This window comes from Gallus gallus, chromosome 1, assembly GCF_016699485.2.
Source record: "Gallus gallus isolate bGalGal1 chromosome 1, bGalGal1.mat.broiler.GRCg7b, whole genome shotgun sequence".
Classification (NCBI taxonomy): domain Eukaryota; kingdom Metazoa; phylum Chordata; class Aves; order Galliformes; family Phasianidae; genus Gallus; species Gallus gallus.
The window spans coordinates 55,605,799-55,628,507 of record NC_052532.1 but is presented as its reverse complement, the minus strand read 5'-3'; the positions used below and the strand labels follow the sequence as shown (position 1 = coordinate 55,628,507).

Here is a 22,709-nt window from a genome sequence, read left to right as displayed (position 1 = left end):
GTTGCAGAGGTGTACAGCCACAGCAGCAACCTCCTAACTGCACATGGAAAAGAATTAAGCTTTGTGACTGCTTATGGCTGTTCACTTATTAAAACCTGCAAATTGTGTTTCCACCATTGATGCCTGATTTTGGTGCTCTCTTCATCAACTGCACTTTTGAATGTTAAGGATACTGCTGGATTTTACTGGGGCAAAGTGTAACCTGTACCTCATTCAAGAAGTGTCAGAAGTATTTTTTAGTAAGAAGGAATTCCTTTGTGAGGACATACTGACTTTGTGTACGAAAATGGTGCTTCTGAAAGCTACTTTGTGTAGGACAGCTCCTTCAAACCTAAGAGTGGTGTTAATACATGTGATCCACAGCTTGCTTTGAAAGTAAGAGTCAGTATTAACTAGAGGTTTGCTCTGTCAAATTTAGTGAGTGGTTTAATTTCTTTAATCCAATTTCTAAAATGCTTTTCTATGTTGGAAAAAAAAAAAACCTCTTTCCATAAGAACTGAGGCCTTTATTTAGTGATGTGTTTTAGTACCTGCGTGTTCTAAATCTGAGCAGATGACCTAAGTGTCCAACATTTCAGCTGCTGAGGATGTTCCTAAGTGCCTTCATGCTACTTTGTTTTTTTTTTTTTAAGATTAGTTTAATTTTTTCAAACATTTTTTTTTCAGCACAAATAATACAATGTATTGTATATAGAATGTAGCATAATTTTGTGCTGCGCAGTATTTTACCTTTAATTAAATAGGTGATTGGCTGAGAAACTGGGAACCACCTAGTGACCTTTTATGTGAATCTCTTTTCAGGCACCTTTTTGGGCATACATCCTGGGTGCATTAGGACTTTTTATCTACCAGTCTCTGGATGCCATTGATGGGAAGCAAGCCAGAAGAACAAACAGTAGCTCTCCTCTAGGAGAGCTCTTTGATCATGGTTGCGACTCAATTTCTACAGGTAGCCTTAACCTACTGTTACAAATCATCGCTGTAAAAATAAGTTAGCTGTTTTCAAGAGGAGCTGATTAATCACACATTTGTTGAAATTTGAAGGAACTCGTGGAGATTGTCTGGTTCAGGCCCATGCTCAGGGCAGGATCAGCTTGTTCCCTTCTCCATCATCGCCCGGTCACTGCAGCCAGGGCTGCCCTCGACATTTGCATCCCTGATCAGGGAGGGTATTTCAGGAGCACTTTTATCAGGTGTTGGGTAATACACAGTCTGTGCTTACTTGTACATCTTCATGCACTTTGAGCTCAATAATGAACAGCGTGTTCAGTAAGGGCATGGCTAGAGATTATATTATGTGTAGCTCATGTTTTCCAGTAAGGTACAATTGATAAATAGGATTTACATGCCTATAAGGCTGATGCTAGAACATGAAGCTAAGGGTTCTGCTTTATGTAAGATGTGCCAGAAAGCCCTTCGTGAGCATCCAGCCTGGCAGTTGGGAGGAGGGTGGTTTATAAATGTTCCTTAAAAGAATGAGCTTAAAAGAAGTTGTTTCTAAAAATTAAGTCTTGCTCAGTTTTATTTTCTGTAACTTAGCTGCTGTTGTTGGCAATACCTGCATTTCTATGACAGTTTAAATGGCCAAAACATTTGCTTTGAGAAGAGTTGGGATGTTCTTTATGCCTCAGTTCCCAGCAAAGCACTATCAGTCTTTGAGCGCAGCTCTTCTGTTGGAGCTGATGTCTATGCCATAAAGAAGAGGAAATTACAAGGCCCAAAGGCAGAATGGCTGCGGTAGGCTAGGGGGTGTGGCCTTCCCTTGGAAGGAAGGGAGTCTTGTGTTTTGGTCTCTCCCACCAGCACTGTCCCTGATGTTAGCTACTTAAGTATTACTCATATACTTACCTTGTTACAGTGACCTGAAATGCCTTGTGATTTTCTCTTAACTGCAAGCATAGAGGGTATATGACTAACATGTTCGTTTCTGCTTTTCAGTTTTTGTTGTCCTTGGATCCTGCATAGCAATCCGACTAGGAACAAACCCTGACTGGTTGTTTTTCTGTTGTTTTGTGGGACTGTTCATGTTCTATTCTGCTCACTGGCAGACATATGTATCAGGCATATTAAGGTTTGGAAAGTAAGTAGGTATCTTTTAGAACTGCATATGACAATGTCTGAGGCTGCTAGCTACTTGATTTCCATTTCTTCTTGTTCTTTTTTCCCCACGTTCTCTTGTTCCTGTCACCCTCTTCCTAGTCTCCCTTCTGCCCTAGCAGACTTCTATTTTACTTTAATTTTAAGCTCTGTGTTACACTGAGTATAAGACTTGTTCTTTTAGTAGTTGATTTTAGCTATCTGTGCTTTATTTGCATGCATTTAGCTCTTATTTGCAGATTTATCCACACAGGCCTGAGTTGTCTCGCCTGCAGTGTAACCAAGCACCCCATGTAGGAACAGGAACAGAGCAAGCATCTCTGATACTTCCCACTACAATCACCCTGCCACAGAACAGATCCAGCACAGAGGACTCTGAATCAATGCATTTGTAGCAAAGTTCCCCGGTAACAGATTTCTCTTCTGTGAACACGTTCAGTCTTCCTTTAAACAAACTTTCTGCATCCAGCACATCCCTAGGCAGGGACTTTCACAGAACTATGCCAGTGCTTGGAGAAATACCCCAGGTTTATTTGGGGTTTTTGCTTTTCATCTGGCGCATATTGACTTTGATGTCCTTGAGGTTCTGTGTTAGCTCACAGTTCTTGATTTCTGTCCTGTTGTTTGTGACTTTTTAGAAATTGAGTCTGTTCTCACTAAACTGTGGCAGGAGGGGTCATTGACAATCATGTAAAAGATAACAATTTTGATTTAACTCCCAACCATGTGGAGAATGCTGTACCCTCCTGTAGCTGTGGCAGTGCCTAGCATGGTCTTTCACTGTCCTTAAGCAATGAGCTGCACTTTGATAATGATTTCTGAGAAGAGAAGTGACCTCCTCAGCAGCTGTATCTGAAACATGTGAGAGGTGAAGGCTGTCCCTCTGACAATCCTTGCCACGCATTAAGCTGCCTGCTTAGAGTATTAGCGAGCTCTGTCCTGCAAGAAGCACCTTAGCAAATCAGAGCATCACTGGGCACACAGGCTAGTCATCAGCTACTTGCATGCTGTTTGGTATCTATCTGAAAGGCAGGCTGTCTCTGCAGTAATGCTAAGAGCTCTTTTTATTTGCTGGCCACACAAACTGTAACTCTTGTACCTGCTTAGCCATCCTGCTTTTCTCTAAAGGGCATTCTGTGCTGTAGACGGAAATGGATGCTTTAGAATGATGGGTGAAAGGATAATTCTTGTAAGTGACAGTGGACTGTAATGGAAATGAACTATGCCATAAGCTTGGGGCTTTTGTACCAAGGATTGCTTTTCTATGCCTTCTGTTGCATAAAATGTGAGAGTGATTTCCCCATATCAAGAAGGCACTGAAGCTCTCATGCCACATAAATCTTCTTCACTAAAAGTGTAGTGGCTTCTGCATAAATACCATGATAATGCATAGTACAAGCAGTGTGGAATGCCCTGGTGTTCCATGCTTTTTGCTTGAAGCTGAGCAGACACAATGTCTCTCCAAGATAACTCATTTCTGTGTACTGAAAGCAAATCAGGATTTTTCCAAGGCTTGCAATTTTCTCTCTTAAGAATAGTTGTGAGAGTCTAAATTAAGGTAGTCCTATACTCTACTGCTCTAACTATGGTAACGCATAGTATGCATGGAAGCTTTCATTGATGCTGTTCCTGAATCAGTGGCATTTGATTTTGGAAGTGAAATTACTGATGAGTCTCAGCACTGATGGCCAGGAAGAAGAAAAATCAGCACAGCACAGCTGAGTACTGTACCACTGCCAGGCTGTACAGACAGAATGCTCCAGGGCTCAATAAAATCTTTGGCCTTCAGTTTGAGCTATGTTGCAGCCAACTGTCTGAGCCTCTGTAAAATTAAGTACAAAACTTAGGCACATATAATGACTCAGCTTGGAGTCCTGTCCCTTCACTAACCAGGCAGAAAATACAAACTTGCACAAGACTAGCAAGCTGAACTGGTTCATCTTACAGTCTGAACAGTGCCCACAACTAGGAGAAGTGAGGGAGCACAATGGCACAGGAGGGAGAGAAGAGTGCCCCTTCTTACTTACAGCTTTCAACAATGACATGCACCTCAGCATGTCATCTAGTTGTACATAAAACACTGGCTCTTCTAAGAGTCTGAAGATTGCAAGAGTCTGAAGATTGCATTGAAACCTGGCATATTTTGTCACTATCTTACATTAAAAAGTTTGATGTTCTTGTGAGTATCAAGATCAGATAAGTGTTGTCCATTAGCCAAGAGCTGATTCCCATCCCCTTTTGAAAAAACACCACTTCCTGTGCAAACAGTTTGTGTGCTAAGCAGGGAATGATGCATCTTGATTTTGGTCAGTGCTTTAAAATAGCACATCTGTTCTAGCTACTTAAGGAAATGTATTTTAAACATCCATTGTTAATGCTTGCTAGTAACTTCAGTACGTGGTACCTTTTTTAATACATACACACACACACACACACACACACACACACACACACACACACACATATTGAGCTCTTCTCAAAGTTACAGAAATCAGAGACAATAAGACAGATTGGCTGCCATGTCTGAGAACAAAAATGGTGGAATTCAGAGTGCCGACTATAGAAGGGATTGAAGACCACCTGCTTTATGAAATGTTTTATGGAAAAAAGCAACATGTCAGTGATCAGTGTCTTCTGCTAACCATGACTCGGTCATCACAATGCTGCCCTTATGATCTTTGGGCTGTATCTGCCAAGTTTTCATGATACAACAGCTTAAAGAAATCCCATCTGTCCCATTCTGCTCTTCATCGTTCCTACTTCTATGTGATACTTTCAGTGTATTTCCTATGAACTTGACTTAATATTTAGCATTGTTACTTGCATAAGAACTCTGTAGATGTATTCAAAATTCTAAAATAGTTAATAGTGTATTTATTAAACACTTGTTTCCCTATGAAAATCGCATTCAGCTTGCTCTAGATTAAGCATATAGGTTCAGTTTTAAATGTTAACTAGAAATGTGTGCCTCCAAAGAGAGTATCTTTCTTAGATTAGGAAAATCACATTCTGTATGTACTTCGTGGCTTGAGGGGTAATCTGAAATAACTCAGTTTTACCCTGTTCTCCCTGCCCCCCACCTCCCTACACTTAAAGCAAACAGAACCTTTAACTGAATCACTGATGCTTATTTTTTTCCCCCTAGAGTTGATGTAACTGAAGTTCAGATAGCCATAACGATGTTGCTATTGGTGTCTGCATTTTGTGGAACGGCAGTATGGGACTATAAGGTAAGTGTATGAAGTATACCATTTCCTATGGTATTTGAAGCTATGCTATGCAACTAGGATCAACCCCTGCCATTGTCTGATGTTCTGTCTGGGCTTTATGTACAACTATGGGTTATATTTACGTTGTAGTTAACTTAGATATAATGATGTGACTTCCTGTGCACAAGTTTAGAGCTATGTAGAGGAAAAAAGACTCCATCTGCCGTGAATGCAAACTAACGATCTGCCACTAAAACTCTGCTCGTAGTGAAGCTTTAACACACCTTTTATTACTTCTGTGTATTTTACTGCAAGACCAGCATTTCTGTTCAGTTAAATGATTTATAGGATGCTTTATTTCAAAATGGAGAGATTAACTGCTTTTATCTAACAAATCTACATTACTGCAAAAAATCCAGATTTATCTGTCAGTGGAGATATACTGATTTTTAATGGCTATGTCAGGGCTGACTTTAAACATAAATCACTATGTTTATGGAATTGTTTTCTGTCCAAAAGCGTTTGTTTGCCTATCTCTGGCTTTCAGTCCATCTTTAAATATTCACATTCGCATGCAACAGAACTGCATTAGACCAAGGTCTTCATCCTTTCTGATATCTTAGCAATATAGTTCTGTCTGTTGTAGGATGTTGAAGACCTGAGAAAATTCCATAGTATTGATAACCTATGCAAATCAATCTAAATATAAAGCACTACGTAATTCAAATTAGTTTATCAATTTACTGAGCAGTTGGGAAGTGTTTAATCTGTGACAGTTATGCTGTATCTCAAAACACTATATTAAAAAACATAGTCAATGGTTTCAATTTATTGCTACTTTTTCTTTTTTTTCAAATCCTCTGCTGCCTTTGGAAGTTTCCTTGAAACTGCAATTGATTCTGAAAGGTAACTGTTCATCAAAAACATTCATCCACAGACGATTCTATGTGCAAAGATACAGCATACAAACAATGTGTATTAAAACACAAAGCAGGCAGATGGCGTTTGTGTTTCCTGCGGTTCAGTATTGCAGTACCCACTGAGAGGGCAGGAACTGTCCTTCCTGCCCCTCCCATGTCCTGGTGGAGCAAGTCTGTGGCAAGCTTTTGCTTATGGAGTAAGAAAAGCACCTGAAGAACATGATAAGCACGCAGTAAAATCTAGCTCAGTGTCAAGGGCAGAACTTGTTTGAATTCATCTTTTGAGTAATTATTCCTAAAAGAAATGTGATGCCCTCTTAATAAGGAAATAAACTCAAGCATTGTTCTCCTGAGCTTATTCTCAGCAAGACAGTAATGCAAGTAAAACAATTCCTTACTAAGGGTCAGTAGTGCGTTTTTCTTTTTTTTTTTAATCACCTCTCAGGGAGGCAAAAATAAAGCTGGTATCTGTGACCTTTAATATCTTTCTCTTGCTTTTCCTGCTAAGGTGCATTTGGTAGGCCTAGAACTGAAGTTCTTTGCAGTTGTTGGCATACTGTGTGGAACAGCAGTTTCATGTTTCAATTACTTCCGCATCATCTTTGGTGGAGGAGTTGGAAAGAATGGATCTACAATAGCAGTAAGTTGCTGTAATGTTCTGAATAGGGTTTGAATAATTTACATTCATAACTTATTAGTCTTCAGGTTATCAAGAGTTTTGTCTCTTTAAGCATTTAAGCAGACAAGCATACAAATTTCACACTTTAAAAATACTCATTTGTTAGTCTGAGTGTGTTGGATGGTCAAAGCAAAGACTTATTTACCTGTCTTCTCTGTAACTGTTACTGGATTCCTTCTGTCACAAGAACCAGCAGTGAATTTTCTTTCAAAGTTAATTAAAGGTTATAATAAAGGATACTAATAGCATTAGCATAATGTGAATGGACTTTCTCTGAGATTTGACAGCTCTAAATGCTTTCATTCAGTGGGTGTTGTAATATATATATATATATATATATATAAAATATTGGTCTTGCTGTGTGATTGAAGCCAAAGAAGAGTTTTCTCTCCCTTTGCATTTCAGGGAACGAGTGTTCTTTCACCAGGTGTGCATATTGGGCTACTTGTCACACTGGCCACTGTGATCTACAAAAAATCTACAATTCAGCTGTTTGAAAAACATCCATGCCTGTATGTCTTGACATTTGGATTTGTGAATGCTAAAATCTCACAGAAGTTAGTGGTAAGGAGTCTTCTTTCAGCCCTAAACATGAACCAGTTGTTGGCTTAACAGATGCATTCTGGAGCAGTCAGCACAGTGCAAGTCTCCAGTTTTGCTTTGGCTACCACGTTATGTTTTGACCAACATACTGACATAGGCTCGGTCTCCTATAGAAATTAAATAGGACACTGATGCAGGGGGGGAAAAAAAAAAACACAAAAAAACCTGTTCGGTTTATTGCTTAGAACTGTCAGTTTTGCTGAGCTTACTCCTAGAACTAAGCCTTAGTTTATGCACTGACTTGAACATCAGAATGCAGTCCCTCAAGCCTTGCTAATTGCTGAAGTACACTGGGATAGATGTAACTAAAAAGAGCACAGAAGGTCATGTGTTTTATTTCCTATGTAATAGTCAAAATAGCAGGACTTGATGATTGAAATAGCTGATATCATTGATTGAAGTGCTGTATATTGATTGAATAACCTGCAAAGAGGTTACTTAGCCCTTGAGAAAGAAACTGAGAGATCATCAGGCTCTTGACCTGCCTGCTGATTGCTGTCCAGAGGGCCCTTCAAAGAGGCTGGTGAGAGGGGTAAGGACATCGTGCTTTCTCCTAAGGTGGAGGCTTTGTGGTAGTTACAGTCATCTCACAGTAGTGCCTTTTGTGTTTGTTTGTTTTTTAAATAGGTGGCTCACATGACGAAAAGTGAAATCAGTCTTCAAGACACTGCATTCATTGGACCAGGACTTCTCTTTTTGGACCAGTACTTCAATAGTTTCATTGATGAATATGTTGTTCTATGGATAGCATTGGTAAGCATTCTGCTTTATACTTTTGATGTGGTATATATAAAGGAATGGATTGAAAACCGTCTCTGTCATTCCACTCTGCCATTTCAGATTTGCTCATTTTCACCTGTCAGTGTGGAAAGAGTGCCAAGATACTGTGTGAACATATGTTTTGGGAGCTAACTGGCTTTCTTTCCGTAGAACAGAGATCTGAAAGTAAAACTATGGATCTCTTTTTGTAATTCTGCTTTAACTCAGGTGGTTTGTTTAAAGTTACTCTAACTACAAACTACAATGTATATCAAACTTCATAAAATTTGATATATTCTGATTAAAGCTGAATTTATAGCAGGGACAATTTTGTGAAATATGTTTTTAACCTGTTCTGTTTTGTTCTTTTTAAGTTCATATCCTTGTTTGATATGCTGAGATATGCCACTGGTGTATGCCTACAGATTGCTGCTCATCTTCATATACATGTCTTCCGAATTTCATCTCATCAAGCTCCTGAACAGGTTCAGAACCATAATGACTGATTAAATAGGTCAAGGAGAAAAACAGTTAGCGGAATGCTGAATGAAGCAACCTCTCTGGGAAAACAGATTAAGCTTTTCAGTAAACTAGTTTCATGAGAAAACAACTCATGCTATCCCAGAAATTACCAGATGCTAGATTACTAAATACAAAGTCATGCAGATTGTACTGTGATTAACAGTTTTGAAACAGGGTCTCTTTCTGTGTTCTAGACACTGTAGCTGTTACTTCATACAATAACTATCACATCTGAAACTTTTGTTATCTCCTGTTAAGTACCCTTAATAATGTATTTCTGGTCTCAGACTGTGAACTGCAAACCAAGGTGCTACAAACCAGAGTCGTAAGAGAGGTTTTATTTTTTCCTAAAGCAAGTAACTGATTTTCTAACATTAGTTTCTGAAGTATTCTGCTGTGAAGCGATAGTCAGAGGTCACAATGGATACAGTACTGCATTGTCAAGACTGGTAAAAATGAGGGATCCATGAGGTAAAACTAGTAATCTGCTCTGATACTTCCAGAGAGCAGGATACTGCACCAGTAAGATGAAGGAAACAGAGGAAAATTTTCTTGTTCTCTATTTAAAAATACTGTTGTCAGTGCCTTTAGGATTCATGCATTCTCTAGTATCTAACTTACTGTTACTAAACACAGCTGTAGCTTACAGGTTGTTTTTTTAAGGGCAGTTTCTGGTTTTTGTGATTATAATGAGGTTTGCCTCACTGTACCCATTATTTAGGCTGTAGACAACTGGGTACTGCAGGACTGTAGCTTCACCTACCCTAATTTTTATCTGTGAAACTGTATAAGTTGAATGACTAAGTTCTTTGAACTTTAATGGCTGTTAGACTGTGACAATGCATCACACCCAAATATGACAATGCAACCTACCTGTGTGTAACTAATTCCTTCTGAAGTACGTTTGCTATTGCTGTATTAATTTCTGTTGTAATTTAATTTATCTTGTTACTGTCACTGTACTTTATCCAAACGAAACTATAAGGAACTAAAACCTAACGTATAGTAAAACTCTACAAAATAGGTCAGTCCTAATATCAGCCTTTTTTCTTTTCATTAGTGAAAAGATCAATTAAGGTAGCTTACTGTCTGTACTAGAAAATTACAACTTGCACACAAAACCTAAATGCTCAAGCTCCTTTAAAGAGGTAATACATTAATATTATTTTGTGAGAAGCTGCTGAATGTACATGTTGTCACTTTTACTTGCTGCCATGTAGCTGAGCTTTAAGTTCATAAAGATGTTACTGAATTGTACAATAAAGAATGCTATTATTTGTTTCAAAAATATTACACTGCAGCTTCCTAGCTGCTGAATTCAGAAAGCCTGCCTGAGATACTCAAAGACCTTAAAAAGCAGGGGACAGAAAATACTGTGCAACATGTTCCCCTGAGACCTCAGAAATGTAGTATAGCATTAGGTACAAATAGTTATAAAGTTATGGTAGAGGTAAGGAAATGCTAGGAAACGAGTGCAGAAGTCAGTTGGAAAGCCAGAAACAAGACGTAATGGCAACAAATAATCCAGTATGGAAGAGTGGAAGCAAAAACTGTTAACTGTATTGCATAGCATCATCTAATTATCCTTAAAGGGCAGAGACTGAACACCACTGCTAAAATTAGCATTGCTAGTTATCTGATACTCACCATGGACCCATACTACCTCATGCATCATTCCAGCAATGTAATTTCTGTGTTTGCTCTGTCCCTGAGTGCCATCTGACACAAAACAAGACAGCCCCATACCGGCTACTTCCTCAATTTCAGTTGCAACCTACAAACTGAATTCTCTGTAAATTAGCTATCACTAATCTGGCTCTTGGCACTGATGAGCAGTCATCAGATATCTTGGTTCTGAACTAAAAATCATAGTAAGCTGCAGATAAGAAGGTGCATGGTCTGGTTTTGAAATACATTGTTTTAAAGTAATCAGATCTGCTTGTGTGGGTGGTTTTTGTGTTATCTACTGTGAAACCTAACACGTAGTTTAGGAACGACCTAATTTGTAAAAGTGGATGTTCAAGCATAATGGCTTTCTGTAAAAACAAACTACATGCAAGCTAGGCTGGCTGTTTTAATTCATATTCATTGACTGTAATGAGATGCATAAATGAAAAATGCTTTATTCTTAAAACAGACCTCCCTGAACTGCTAGTCATTTGAAACTACAAGACTTAATATTCCATTTCAAGTAAGTGAGATAGATTACCTCAACAGAGGTGTACAGAAATATATAACCCAAAATGCATGCAGTAATATTCTATTATGCTTACTTGAGCAGATGTCCTGTAAAGCTGTGGTACTAAGCTCAGTATTCAATTAAAGAAACTTGCTTTTTGGACAAGTTACAGCAGTTGATATATCTCTTATTGTAAAAAGAAATCACAATGACTAACCTGACAGAAGGCCTCACGTTTCATTTACCATAACATACATCATTAAACCACCTTTCATAATCCGTGAACTTTAACTGCTGACAGGTCTAGAGGCTATGTGTTGAAACTATGGAAGTCTTGAAGCTCTGGCTTTTGTAAAAGGCTTCTACTTGCAGTGTACCCAGATTTGTTAAGTTACTATGCAAAATTCTGTCTTTTTTTTTCATTAATTCTACCTATTGTTTCAACTGAGTATTATAAAAAGTGAAACAATTGAACACTCCACTGCTAATGAAAGTAAATATTAATTGGACAGACCATAATTGGTTTGGGGTTTTTTCCCCTTAGTAACAAATTTACTAATATACCTTCTTACAACATTATCAGACACAAGATTAGAACAATCCATTAAAGTATTTAATAGGAACTTTAAAACACTTACTTAAATCTTAAGATAACTTCTTCATGGCTAACGCCTATACTTGTATCGTGTTACTTAGGTACAAGTTGTTTCTCCATTGAGCCATCAGAATAACATGGACTGAAGAGACTTGCGAACAGTTGCCATCTCCTGCTGTTGCTGTTACAAGAAAAGGAGATAATTCTGAACAGACGCCATACCAAAGATTCCTTAATCTAATTAAATGAATGTCTAACGACTTCCTTATAGAATGTTCTATTTTTGTATTTAACAAAGTTCTTTACAACTACTGATACTTACAGTGTCCATCATAATCTTCTTCTGTAGCATAGCCATCTCTTTGCGAAGTTCATTTTGTGCGCCAGCTAGAAGATTTTCATTGTTCTTCTCTAGCTCTTCCATGCTCTGAAGTTAAGGATAATTTTAATTCAGAACCGCTCTATATCAGAAGTTTAGTTTAAAAACAGACAATCCATTATTCAGATTACGGTTCGATTTTTATAGCAGTAGCGGTCACTGATAATTACAGATGAATTTTGTCATGAACTTGAAAAAGAAATTGTATAGGACTCCAATCTACACTGCTGCTTAAACAACACATACCCTGTGACAAAAACAGTCCTTTCTACTTAGCATCTGCCAGGTGTAAGCTACTATCCTGCATTTCAATAAAGATAAGAATTCTACAAGTCCAGACATATCTGTCAGGAAGTATAGGGGTGGTACAGTTTAATATCATGACAGCCTGGGAGACCTGAAGCAACAACTACAGAAAATGTTACGTTTCCTCCTCTTTGCACGCTTCACTCTAAATAAACTAAGGTAAGGCTCACTGGTTATCTTCCCTTTTGCTCATATAGTCTGCCTAACTGCATGGTGCATAGCTGCATTTTCCTTGACTTGTACTTAAAGTTAAGCTTATTTCAGGCATGACTTTTACCTTTTGATCTTCTCTGAGGAGAAAAACTGCAGTTTTTTTTTTTTATCCTTGATGAAGATGTTTTGACCTTTTAAAATGGCTATCATATATTAACATCCCTGTAATGTCCTGTAATGTAAACTTCGACTATCAAAGTGTTGCTCTATTTTGAATTTATTTGTCAAAGCTGCCTGACTTGAAAAAAACATACCATAACAGGCAAATTTCAAAACAGGACAGTTCGGAAAGGGAGACAAATGGGACTGTTCAGCCTGGAGAAAAGGAGCTCTAGGGGATCTCATCAGGCTCTGTATGTAACTGAGGGGAAGGATGGAGAAGACAGAGCCAGGCTTTTTTCAGTGGCATCCAGAGACAGGACAAGAGGCCACAAGCTGGCACACAAGAGGTTCCCTCTCAACATCAGGAGAGACTTCTTCACTGCCAGGGTGAGTGAGCAATGGAACAGGTTGGCCAGAGGGGCTCTGGAGTCACCATCTTTGGAGATAATCAAAAGAATCAAAAGACTCTTTAAGTAATCTTGTTAGATTAGCTGCTGGTTAGACCAGATGACTTTCAGGAACTGTCTTTTTTATTAAAAGCCAAACTTGGAGTAATAGTATTCAGTCATTTTTTGTTTGCTATCTAGCATATCAGCCACTTTTTTAAAAAAGGCTGATCATTATTTTTTGTGTTTAAAATACAGTACGTTATGTAAGCAGTGTCCAAAAAATATATTTATAGGGACTGACAGCAAATACAAAAGCTATTCATAAATCAACAAGAAAGTTAAACAGGACTGATCAGAAACCATCCTGCAGGACCTATTTTCACCATAAGCCATTATTTGTCAGATTCTTCAAGTCAGCTTCTTAGTAAATATTTACCTTCTGTACCAGGTTATAGGAAGGAAAACCCTTTCAAATCAGTGTTGGATAGGGAGCAAAGAGGAAAAGGAAGTAGTAAGAAAAAAAGAGCAAAGGAAGCAATAATTAGATAATTTTAAAAGAATTACAACTCATTTACGGGCATTTTCCTTGTAAGAAGCAGCAGTAGCTGGAAAGGTTCATGGCCAAAAAAAAACCCCAAACCTGACATGACATTCTCATGGGGAATGCATGAATGCATGTGCCTGCAGTAATAGAAGTAGTAAATTACAGCATAAAATGTTAATAGGTTGCTGACTTTCACTTTTTCAACAAGTACAAAAAACCTGAGGGACAGCTGAGACAGTCCTGTTGATTTGACTCATCTATATAAAGTTTAAACTGATAGAAAACCGAGTTTGGTTTAGAAAGCATGTTCTGAGGGTTAAAGTTAAATATTTGAAACAGGAAAGCCAATCAGACCCCTGCAAGAACACTTAACTGAAGCATTCATATACAGGCACAGTGTGTATGTGTATTTAAAATGAGCAACTCGTATTTTTCAACAAGTAAGGAAACAGTACTAACTAGCATGAATATTCATGCTAAACTGTTGTCCTCCTTAAGCAAACCTTAAATTTCTGTACTGCACAAAGGCTGGATTACTACAGTGTTCTTAAGTGATGTGGTAAGATCAGCTGCCTTCTAAAATGAAAATTTACTGTACCTTTAAGAATTGCTCATATAGTTGCTTAATAGTTTTCAGTCTCTGACTTTGAACTATTCTTGCCTGTTGAAAAACCTTCTGTTGCTGACGAAACATATTCTGAAGCAGAAGCAGAAAGAAAAAAAAGTAATGCTATTAGTTGACCAAAAGCACTCTGACAGCAACACTGGTTATCATTTCTGAGAATGAAGAGATTCTACCTTCACTGACAATCTGGGTCATAGAATTGAGATCCCTGCCTTATCCTTGTTTTTATCAATAAAAGGACTAAAGATTGGATTAAGCCCTGAACCGTCACCTGCAGGCCTTACCAAACTGAAGTCTGTGGCATCCTATGAGAACAGCTGGCCAACACAGTATTTGAGAGTACTCCAGGGAGATGTGCTGAACTTGCAAACACAGTGGGAGTACAGATTCACTAGCAGCATGTAATTACATCCCACTGTCTCCTTTAATCATGAAATTCTCATAGATGTATTGCATGGAGGCTTATTTTTAAGCAATGCACGCTTAGATATATATTCCTGTACTCCTTTGTTCTTCCCATGCAAAATCAGCACATTAGTTTCTTCTCTGAAATCACCTTGGCTTTTCTCAAGCCATACATTGGCCTAGGGCTTCATTTACTCCCATTCATAACCTTGCAATAAAGTGTGCACTTTTCTTCACTTTGAAATATATCCTCAAATTTAAAACATTTACTGAGAGCCACCAAGGCTGAATGAAATTCTGAAGAGTTATATGTCTGTCTGAACTACATAAAGTGTTTCTGCATTTCTACATGTTTGGGTGTCCTGGTTATATCAGCATTCCATATCATGACATCATGTGTCAGGCTGTTGGGTGTAGAGGCACAGTGCACTGTACAGTTGTGTTTCCTAGTCTCATGCTCTCTAGCAATCTCCCATGAGTTCTCATTCTCCAAGAGGAATATGTACTACACTTCCCAAGGGCCTCCACGTGATCTACAATTCTGGGTGATGGGGGTGACGTGGCTTCCTGGTGCTGGCAGCACAGCGAGCAGTAGCGTGGTCATAGCCTTCCTTTCTCTCCCATTTGAGAGATTAATTGTAACTCTCCTCCTTATCATCATCTTACATTCTTTTACCATTCGTAGTAAATCTGTTCTCTCTCCTTATCTTATATGGGTCATTTCTCTTTCCTTCTCCCCAGAAGGGGAGGAAGGGGTGCCTCTGTCCTGTTACACTTGAAATTGTGACACTGGGGGTCTCCTTGTGAGTAATACGCTGTATTAATAATACATATTATTATAGTATATTATTATAGTATACACTGTATTAATAATACATATTATTATGTATATTAATAACACATCCCACGCTGGGAACGCACCGCTAGTTTTTCCTCCTGTTCCTCTGCTTTCTGCACATCTGCATCCCACTGCTGAAATACAGTCAGGAACTGCTGGGAGAACTCATGATTCAGCTTCTGCCTATAAAGAGACATTGGCTCTGAGTATTACAAATGCTCTGAAGAATGGCAAGGAAAGATATGGTTCTACATGCACGGAAAAGGAGCTAGCATGGATTTAAAAAAAAAAGGCTATTTTGAATCTGTGCCTAACTGAACACCATGTTTTAGAAAAATAAAAAAGGAACACTCACACATAAGTACTTCTATACATATAGAGAGACAGCACTGATAGATGAAACACAGATTAAACCAAACCAAACCAAACAAACTAACAACATTTTCTTAGCAAAACTGTCAGCATTTTACAGATTTACTGTTTTAACCAAATCACAGATCTTGGCATTAAGTTTATAATAAAAAATAAATCATCAGCTCATTCTTTAGTTCGTTATGCTGTAGTCTCTCTATGTAAACAACATATGGCTAACACAAGTTTTAAATATATAAAACCAAAAAGACAGCTGCAAGTCTTGTAGTTTTTGCATCTCATTTTTTTTTCCAATTAGCTCTGCCTATAATCAGACATCACAGGTCTCAAAACCAAGGGTAAATGTTACCTCTGCTCCTGCTGTGTCTTCCAAACATGTTCAATCTTCTGGTTACTGGTTTTGAGTGAGGCTTTTGTATACATTTCTAATCTTTTCCTCTTGGCTAAGAGAGCTTTGTTAATGTCAGCTAGAATCAAAGAATAGTTAGAAGTTAAGCATACCTGGAGACATAGTGCATTCTAGTGAATGATGCTGCTAATGACCTTATGCTTTGGAAAAGCAAACAAGGTGTGTTCTAACAGAAGGAAGCTCACACGATCTGGGCTCATGTCTGCTGCATTAGAAATCTTCAGCTGCTGGTGGCACTGGTATGAGAGCTGCTTCCCTATTGCCCCCTACAGACCCTACCTTACACCAGGCCTCTGGAGCAGCAACTGGACATTATCCCTTTTCCTCATTAACTTCACTATACAATTAGCTTAGCACTTCCAGACCTTCCACTAATTTAGCTAGGCCAATGCTTTTTAAATTTCTTTTTCTCAAGAAAGAACACTGGCTCAGAGGTTTTAAGAGTAATATCTGAGCAATTTGCCTAGATTTCAGAAATAAGAGGTTGTGTGGGATTACTGCCATTGTCAACATACTGAATGAATGACAAACTACTACTTATACATCAGAAAGACGCATTCAGGTTAATGTAAGTTAATATGTTCATTTTAATTCACATTTGGTGATCTATGGAACAAGTCACAGGTAGCTTAAGGTTAATATTTAAAGCAATTGCTTTTCCTTCCTACTGTAGCCTTCAGAAAACATGTCTCTAATTTGATGAGGCATCTGCCCTTGCTACTGCCAACCCTATTACTTTTAATCAGAGAGCATCCTCTCTTTGGTCCACTTATTTTCTTTCCATTTTTTGAGTCCTGACTAAAAAGCAATCCCAGCTTTTTAATATTAAACACTGAAATCCCCCTAGTCTATACTGCTAGATCCAAAATAGCATACTAATATATATCTTAACTGCAGATATATATATATATATATCTTAATTCCTGAATTAAAGAATTCTTCAAACTCTTTCATGTTAAGATTTGCATGCAAACAATGACTGTGTACATTACTTTTTAACTCATACATGAAAGCATCAACTAGATACTGAGTAATTACAATGTTTTCCCTTTCTGATGCTTTTTTAGATTATTTGTGATGCGTATGAATAAATTCATTGCAAGTGCAATGTGCTTTTTCTCTAAGCTGTCAGTTGTCTGGAATTCAGCTCATCACTCTGAATGTTAAGTAAAGCCATCTAGGATTTCACTTGATTATTACTTAATTAAACCACATAGGCAACATAAACAAATCCCTCTCACTGCATGACCAGTATTACTTACCCTCATTCTTTGGCTGTGCTAGAAACCTCTTATTCTCCTTCCTGACTGCTGAAAGTCTCATTTCTACAGACGCCCAGGTCTCTACACTTCTGCAGGTGCAGAGTACAGACTGCTACTTCTCTAGCTCCATTTTATCACAGCTACGATCTACAGTTGTTCCTTATCTTGAATTACTGTTTTCTTTTTAACTGCTTCATGTTTAGATTCCCTTAATTTCCTCACTCCAGTCTTGCAATTGCCACTCTCTTATAACAGAAAAATTGAATGAGGGCAATGGATTTTTAATTCACATTGTACATTCTCTCTGTGATATAATCACTGCCTCTCAAGCACTCCTTAAAGTGGGAATTGATCATCAAAAGTACTCATGCATCTATGCCTTCTTCCTTTATAATGGAATCTACACCAATACTTTTCTCTCTCCTTATATGCAGTTATGCCCTTCCCTTCTATCCATCTGCTCTAGATAACATCACATATTAGTTCCCATCTGCAAACTGGCTGCAGCCAGTGCTACAAACACCAGCCATTTTAGTCAAATCTCAAAAGTTATTTTACAGTAATAAAGTATTGCCAATTCTGTAACTTAAACATGAATTACTTTTCAATTTGTTAGAACGTGAGTGTACTTACCTCCAAATCTTTCCAGCATATTCTGTACTTCACCCCTACAAAATAGTTTATGATTTTTGAGTATTTTCTGACTTTTGATTAAGACCTGATGTGAATGCCTGAAATTAATCTTAACGCATGCCTGTTACTTGTAAGCAGTGATAGAGTTGGTACTGGTGCACAAGATAAAAATAAGACTTACTTCTCCTTCCCCTCCTGCAAAAGATCTCATTCTAAACTAGTTTCTTGATGAAAAAGTTACGACAATCTATCAGCTTCCCAATAAAGAGGCATTAGGCATTTAAAGGGTTCTGAGTGAGAGAGGGTGGTAAATAACGTTAATCATCCCCCCATACCCAAAGAAAAAGGTATGCAGAGCATCAAACAAGAACAGTTTCATTACAGTTAACATAACTGAAATTTAAAAGAAAACAACACCGCATAACCATCCAAGATAAATGATTTCAGGGTTGTTTTTATAGCACTTCAGATGCTATCACCGGTGTGTGAAGCACCGATACGACAGCTGACAGAAAGTATTCACTGTGTTTTTATGGTTTTGTATGTTTGAATTTTTCCACAGGATACCACTCTTTTTTGGGGAGGAGAAAACAAAAATATCAACTCAACAGCCTTCATCTCAAGAAAAAAAACTTTCACAACACATACTTTTGCGTTACAGTTATTTGGCCAATACATTTTGAATGTCATTCCATTTATCAAAAATATTTTTCGTGCATTTTTCAGATCATTTTAAATACTGTTAATATCTTCAAGCAACGAAGATCAGAGGGGAAAGAATTTTTTTTTAAATCACCATTAAAAAATATTTAAGAACTTAGAAATTTTTTTTTACAAATTTAAGGACTTACAAAGAAATATATTCTAAACCTTACCCCACATCATCTGGAACCACATGAGTAGTCACCATAGGTCTTTTCTTGCCATGCTTGTCCATTACTGGTGTTTCACCTTAACGTAAATTTCAAAAAGATTTACAAAAATGCTTTCTATTTTGTGGGGCCATTTGAATTCCTGTAATTGCTTTTCCATAATGTCTCTTCTTTGAACATCCATCCCATCCATTACATGTGCAGCTCCTAAAACTTGACTGTAAAGAACTGACATAGCGATGGACCCCACATCTGGATCTGAGCTGGCACTGCCCTGAGTTCCTCAGTGCTGTTCTCTACTAATTGGAGTTCCTCAGTCCACTACTACACAATTGCTTTCAGCTTCACAATGCAACAATTATCAGAAAGCTAAAATTAATCTTAAAAATCCAGAAAAAAAAAAGCAAACGAACAAGAATTTCAGTTTACCCCCAGTACTGCAATTTTGTACTCTGACTTTTAAGGAAGCAAACCCACAGAGAGATATATTTATGCTCTCTCAATATAGATTAATAAATCTTTTGCTGTCAGATTTCTGTTACCAAAGGTGAGGGAAAAGATCAAGAAAGATTATACCTAGTTCAAGCCAAAAACACAGTGTACCCAGAATTATGAAAGAATATCTAGAAATATGGATTGTTTTGAAACAGTGAGCATTAGTGCACACAGCCATACAAGCTATCCTGAAAACAAGACATCTATACATGTTGTAAGGCCGCTCAGATATTCTTAGAGAAATTAGGTTGGCAGACTAAACAAACCAAAACTGAAAAAGATTCTTCCCAATTCCAAGTTTTGCAAACCCACTCATTGAAGAGGTATTAGAAACGTACATTCTGATCCACACGCTAGCTAAGACAAACCAGATGGCCATTTCTACTTGAAGCTGAGGACATACTGACCAGACTTGTCACAGAAAGCAGCACAGCAAACCTCACAGGGAGTACTCAAGATGGAAGTTTCATTATTTGCACATACATTTTTTCACTATCTTATAGAAATGAAGAGAAAGATTTAGTTTAGACAGATTTGGGGGGGGGGGGGGGGGGGGGGGGGGGAAGGAAGAGGGGAGTAGAAAGGAAGAGAAACAAAACCCAGAGATGACTGCAAAAAGACAAAATCCGGAAGTTAAATCAAACTTTGCCAAAAATATATATCATTTGAAAAATGAGAATTGTATTTTAAATCCGCTCTTTGTTACAATCCCCCAAAACTTAAATGAGAATCCCTTGGCTGACTTTTATTCATTTCTTCTCAGCTGTCTGTACCTCTTTTCTTACCGCTTTTCTTCAGTTGAGATTCTTCCCAAAGTACTCTTACCCCTGCCAATGTGAGACCCCAGCTCTGCCCTATATCCAACTCTGTTCTCTGTACAAGCAAGCAGAGCTTTTCTGGTCTGTCCTGACCCCACAGCATTACATGCAGCCTAGCAATAGCAACCAGCTTTATTAAAGACGTTACCAATAAGTTTAAGACACAACAGGGCACTACGCTCAGCTGTTCTATTGTGTTCTCTTATTAATCCAAACCACACACCAGGAAGCTCTCACAAGCATTAGGAAGCATGCTTGTTCAGCCATTCACTGACCCATAATATCCTCCTATCTGTTCAGGCTTAGAAACATTATAAAATATAAAATATAAAAAAATCATCATAATCAGCAGATAAGCACCTTCTCTAATATCTTCCTCTGATCCACTCAGGTCTTTTCTTTCCTCCTGAAAGTCATAGGCAGATCTGGCTTGCTCTTCCTGTCCTGCTTTACCAGCTTTTCCTGAATGCTTTCTTCCTGATGGTGCCATAACGAAATTTTCTTCCTATTGAGGTACAGTATCAAAACATAACTTTTCCCACAGTATTCTGAAGACAAATGTGTTTTTGTGTTTACCTCGACTTGTTACGTGCTCTCCTGTAACCATCTCCACCTCTAAGGATATCTAAGTAGTCACACTTTTATTTTTGAGGTAATCCACAGGATTAACCTTGACACTGTTTTTAAGAACAGGGTAAAAAAAACCAAACAATAAAAAATAGCAAGGATAGTGGGATCATACTTCTCATGCTGAAAAGCAAGGAATTCTGCTCTGAACAGAGTGCTCATAAGGTCCCTGCCTGTTAAGATCCCATATTTTTTTCAGATTTGATACCACCTTCCCAAAGAGCTGTGTTGATGTTCTATCCTACAAAATACAGAGATAATAAATGCTCAAGAACAATTTATGACTCTACAGCCCATCCCTTACTGGGCAGAAAAATAAACACGTGCAGAATTCTTAGCAACCTTGGTCAATGTTCACTGTCTGAATTATTTGTTTTCAGCCGTTATGTGTCTTCATGCATTTCTGTTGCAGATTCCATACTTGGGTTTTACACATACACTTGCTTTAGTAACTCTCATTTTTATATATTCCATGTATCATTTCTGAAAGAATTTAGGGAGTAAAATGTCTACTTAGAAAGAAAAGTATATTTGTTGCCATTAAATGCAAGAAGGACAAAATAAAATGTCTTTCTTAGGACTTCAATAACTGAAATCATACAAAAATGCAGCAGAAAACAGCAGGATACGACGACTATCACTGAGATATTTCTTTTAGCTTCATCTCACAAGAGGCATGAAGCATTTCAAATTCAATGTTGTGGTACAGTGAATTTGAAATAATCTACCAAAAGCAGCACAGAATTACATAGAAGATAGAAAGAATAGAGAGAAAAAAAAAAAAAAAGCCAAAGAAAACAAAAACCAGAAAGGGCCCTGTCTTCTAAACTGAGCAGAAGGACCTGCTTTAGCAATGGAGAAACTTCTCATTCTCAATGTGGCTCAGCACAGCCACATGTAACAACAGGTTTTCCAAAGGCCACAGAAAGATAGTTCTGAACATAAAGTTTACACAAGAGGACAAAGCATTCCAGTAAAGATCTTCAGCATTTCCAGGGCAGGGAGATCATCCAACATTAACAGCTGTACCACACACCTGAATTCCGTATTTATTTATTTATTGAATTATCTGCCCATAGCTGTGAAAGCTTTTTTTTTTTTTTTTTTAAGCCAGGTATCCCATGGATATCTAAAACAATCACATTAAACTGTTAAGTAAAAAACACTTTCTGATGTCACAGCTTCTTCAGTGGTTGATGCTTCGCTATACAGCATGAACCCAAGATGTTCAGAACATAAAATGTCTCCTTTTGTTGCTAATTGGAAGATCATGATTTCTTGTGTTGTATTTACCCTCAAATGAGAGACAAATTAGGGCCACTGCACAACTCCCAAGCCTCAATGACTTCAGCAGCTGCTTGAAAACACAGTGTAAGAAGGGCAGCAGCTTACATACATTCCACACAGCACACAGGCACCTTTCTGTGTACTGAGAAACCAGCCTACAGAGCACTAGATGCAATAAAACAACGTTGCAGCCCCATATAATCATGATAAAGCTCTTTGCTTTAGCAGATTCCAACATTCCCAAGCCACAGATGTGTATTTAACAACCATTTTTCAGAGGCACTCACCTCCTTATTTCTCTCTGCCTGCAAAGATCTGAAATAAAGCAGTACCTGTGAGTCCCACCTCGAGTGGGACTCCTTCCCACTCACAGCCCCAAGGCTGAGGGGGTGCCCAGACCCACCCTGCAACCCTTCAGCCCCGTCCCTCTGCCCGCTGACAGCCCCCGCACCGCTCAGCGCCCACCGGCGCCTCACGGCAGGCGAGAAGGAACCAAACCCGGCCTTGCCCTGCCCCACAGCCCTCCCACGCCCTGCCTGCCTGCTGCTGAGCGCGGCCCTCCCACTACCC

General features: G+C 38.3%; 2 protein-coding genes across 8 annotated transcripts in view; one reads left to right on the top strand and one right to left on the bottom strand.

Moving 5' to 3' along the window:
- The window catches only part of CHPT1 (choline phosphotransferase 1), a 19,528-nt gene extending 7,697 nt beyond the window's left edge, over positions 1-11,831 (top strand). Inside the window, exons 2-10 of one of the 5 annotated variants that reach the window (XM_015285482.4) lie at positions 802-949; positions 1,939-2,080; positions 5,243-5,327; positions 6,735-6,866; positions 7,311-7,469; positions 8,136-8,261; positions 8,642-8,752; positions 10,927-10,980; positions 11,665-11,823. In XM_015285482.4, coding sequence (XP_015140968.1) covers positions 802-949; positions 1,939-2,080; positions 5,243-5,327; positions 6,735-6,866; positions 7,311-7,469; positions 8,136-8,261; positions 8,642-8,752; positions 10,927-10,944 — 921 coding nt within the window. In that variant the 3' untranslated portion in view covers positions 10,945-10,980; positions 11,665-11,823. Of the gene's footprint in view, positions 1-801; positions 950-1,938; positions 2,081-5,242; positions 5,328-6,734; positions 6,867-7,310; positions 7,470-8,135; positions 8,262-8,641 lie in introns of all 5 variants that reach the window. The other 4 variants (XM_015285488.4, XM_040696902.2, XM_046939074.1 and 1 more) reach the window with 4 other exon arrangements.
- Positions 11,560-22,709, bottom strand: SYCP3 (synaptonemal complex protein 3). Of its 3 annotated transcripts, none has more exons than XM_046910032.1 (10): positions 22,543-22,709; positions 22,427-22,454; positions 20,586-20,730; positions 18,916-18,991; positions 18,041-18,075; positions 16,086-16,203; positions 15,448-15,547; positions 14,095-14,193; positions 11,886-11,990; positions 11,560-11,744 (listed from the first exon to the last, which is right to left on the bottom strand). In XM_046910032.1, the coding sequence occupies exons 3-10, from the start codon at positions 20,713-20,715 to the stop codon at positions 11,691-11,693; spliced, it is 717 nt and encodes a 238-aa protein (XP_046765988.1). In that variant the 5' UTR covers positions 20,716-20,730; positions 22,427-22,454; positions 22,543-22,709; the 3' UTR covers positions 11,560-11,690. The 3 variants fall into 3 exon arrangements, with proteins under 3 accessions (XP_046765988.1, XP_040514421.2, XP_004937894.4); XM_040658487.2 differs by having other exon boundaries at positions 22,680-22,709; XM_004937837.5 differs by having other exon boundaries at positions 22,427-22,709.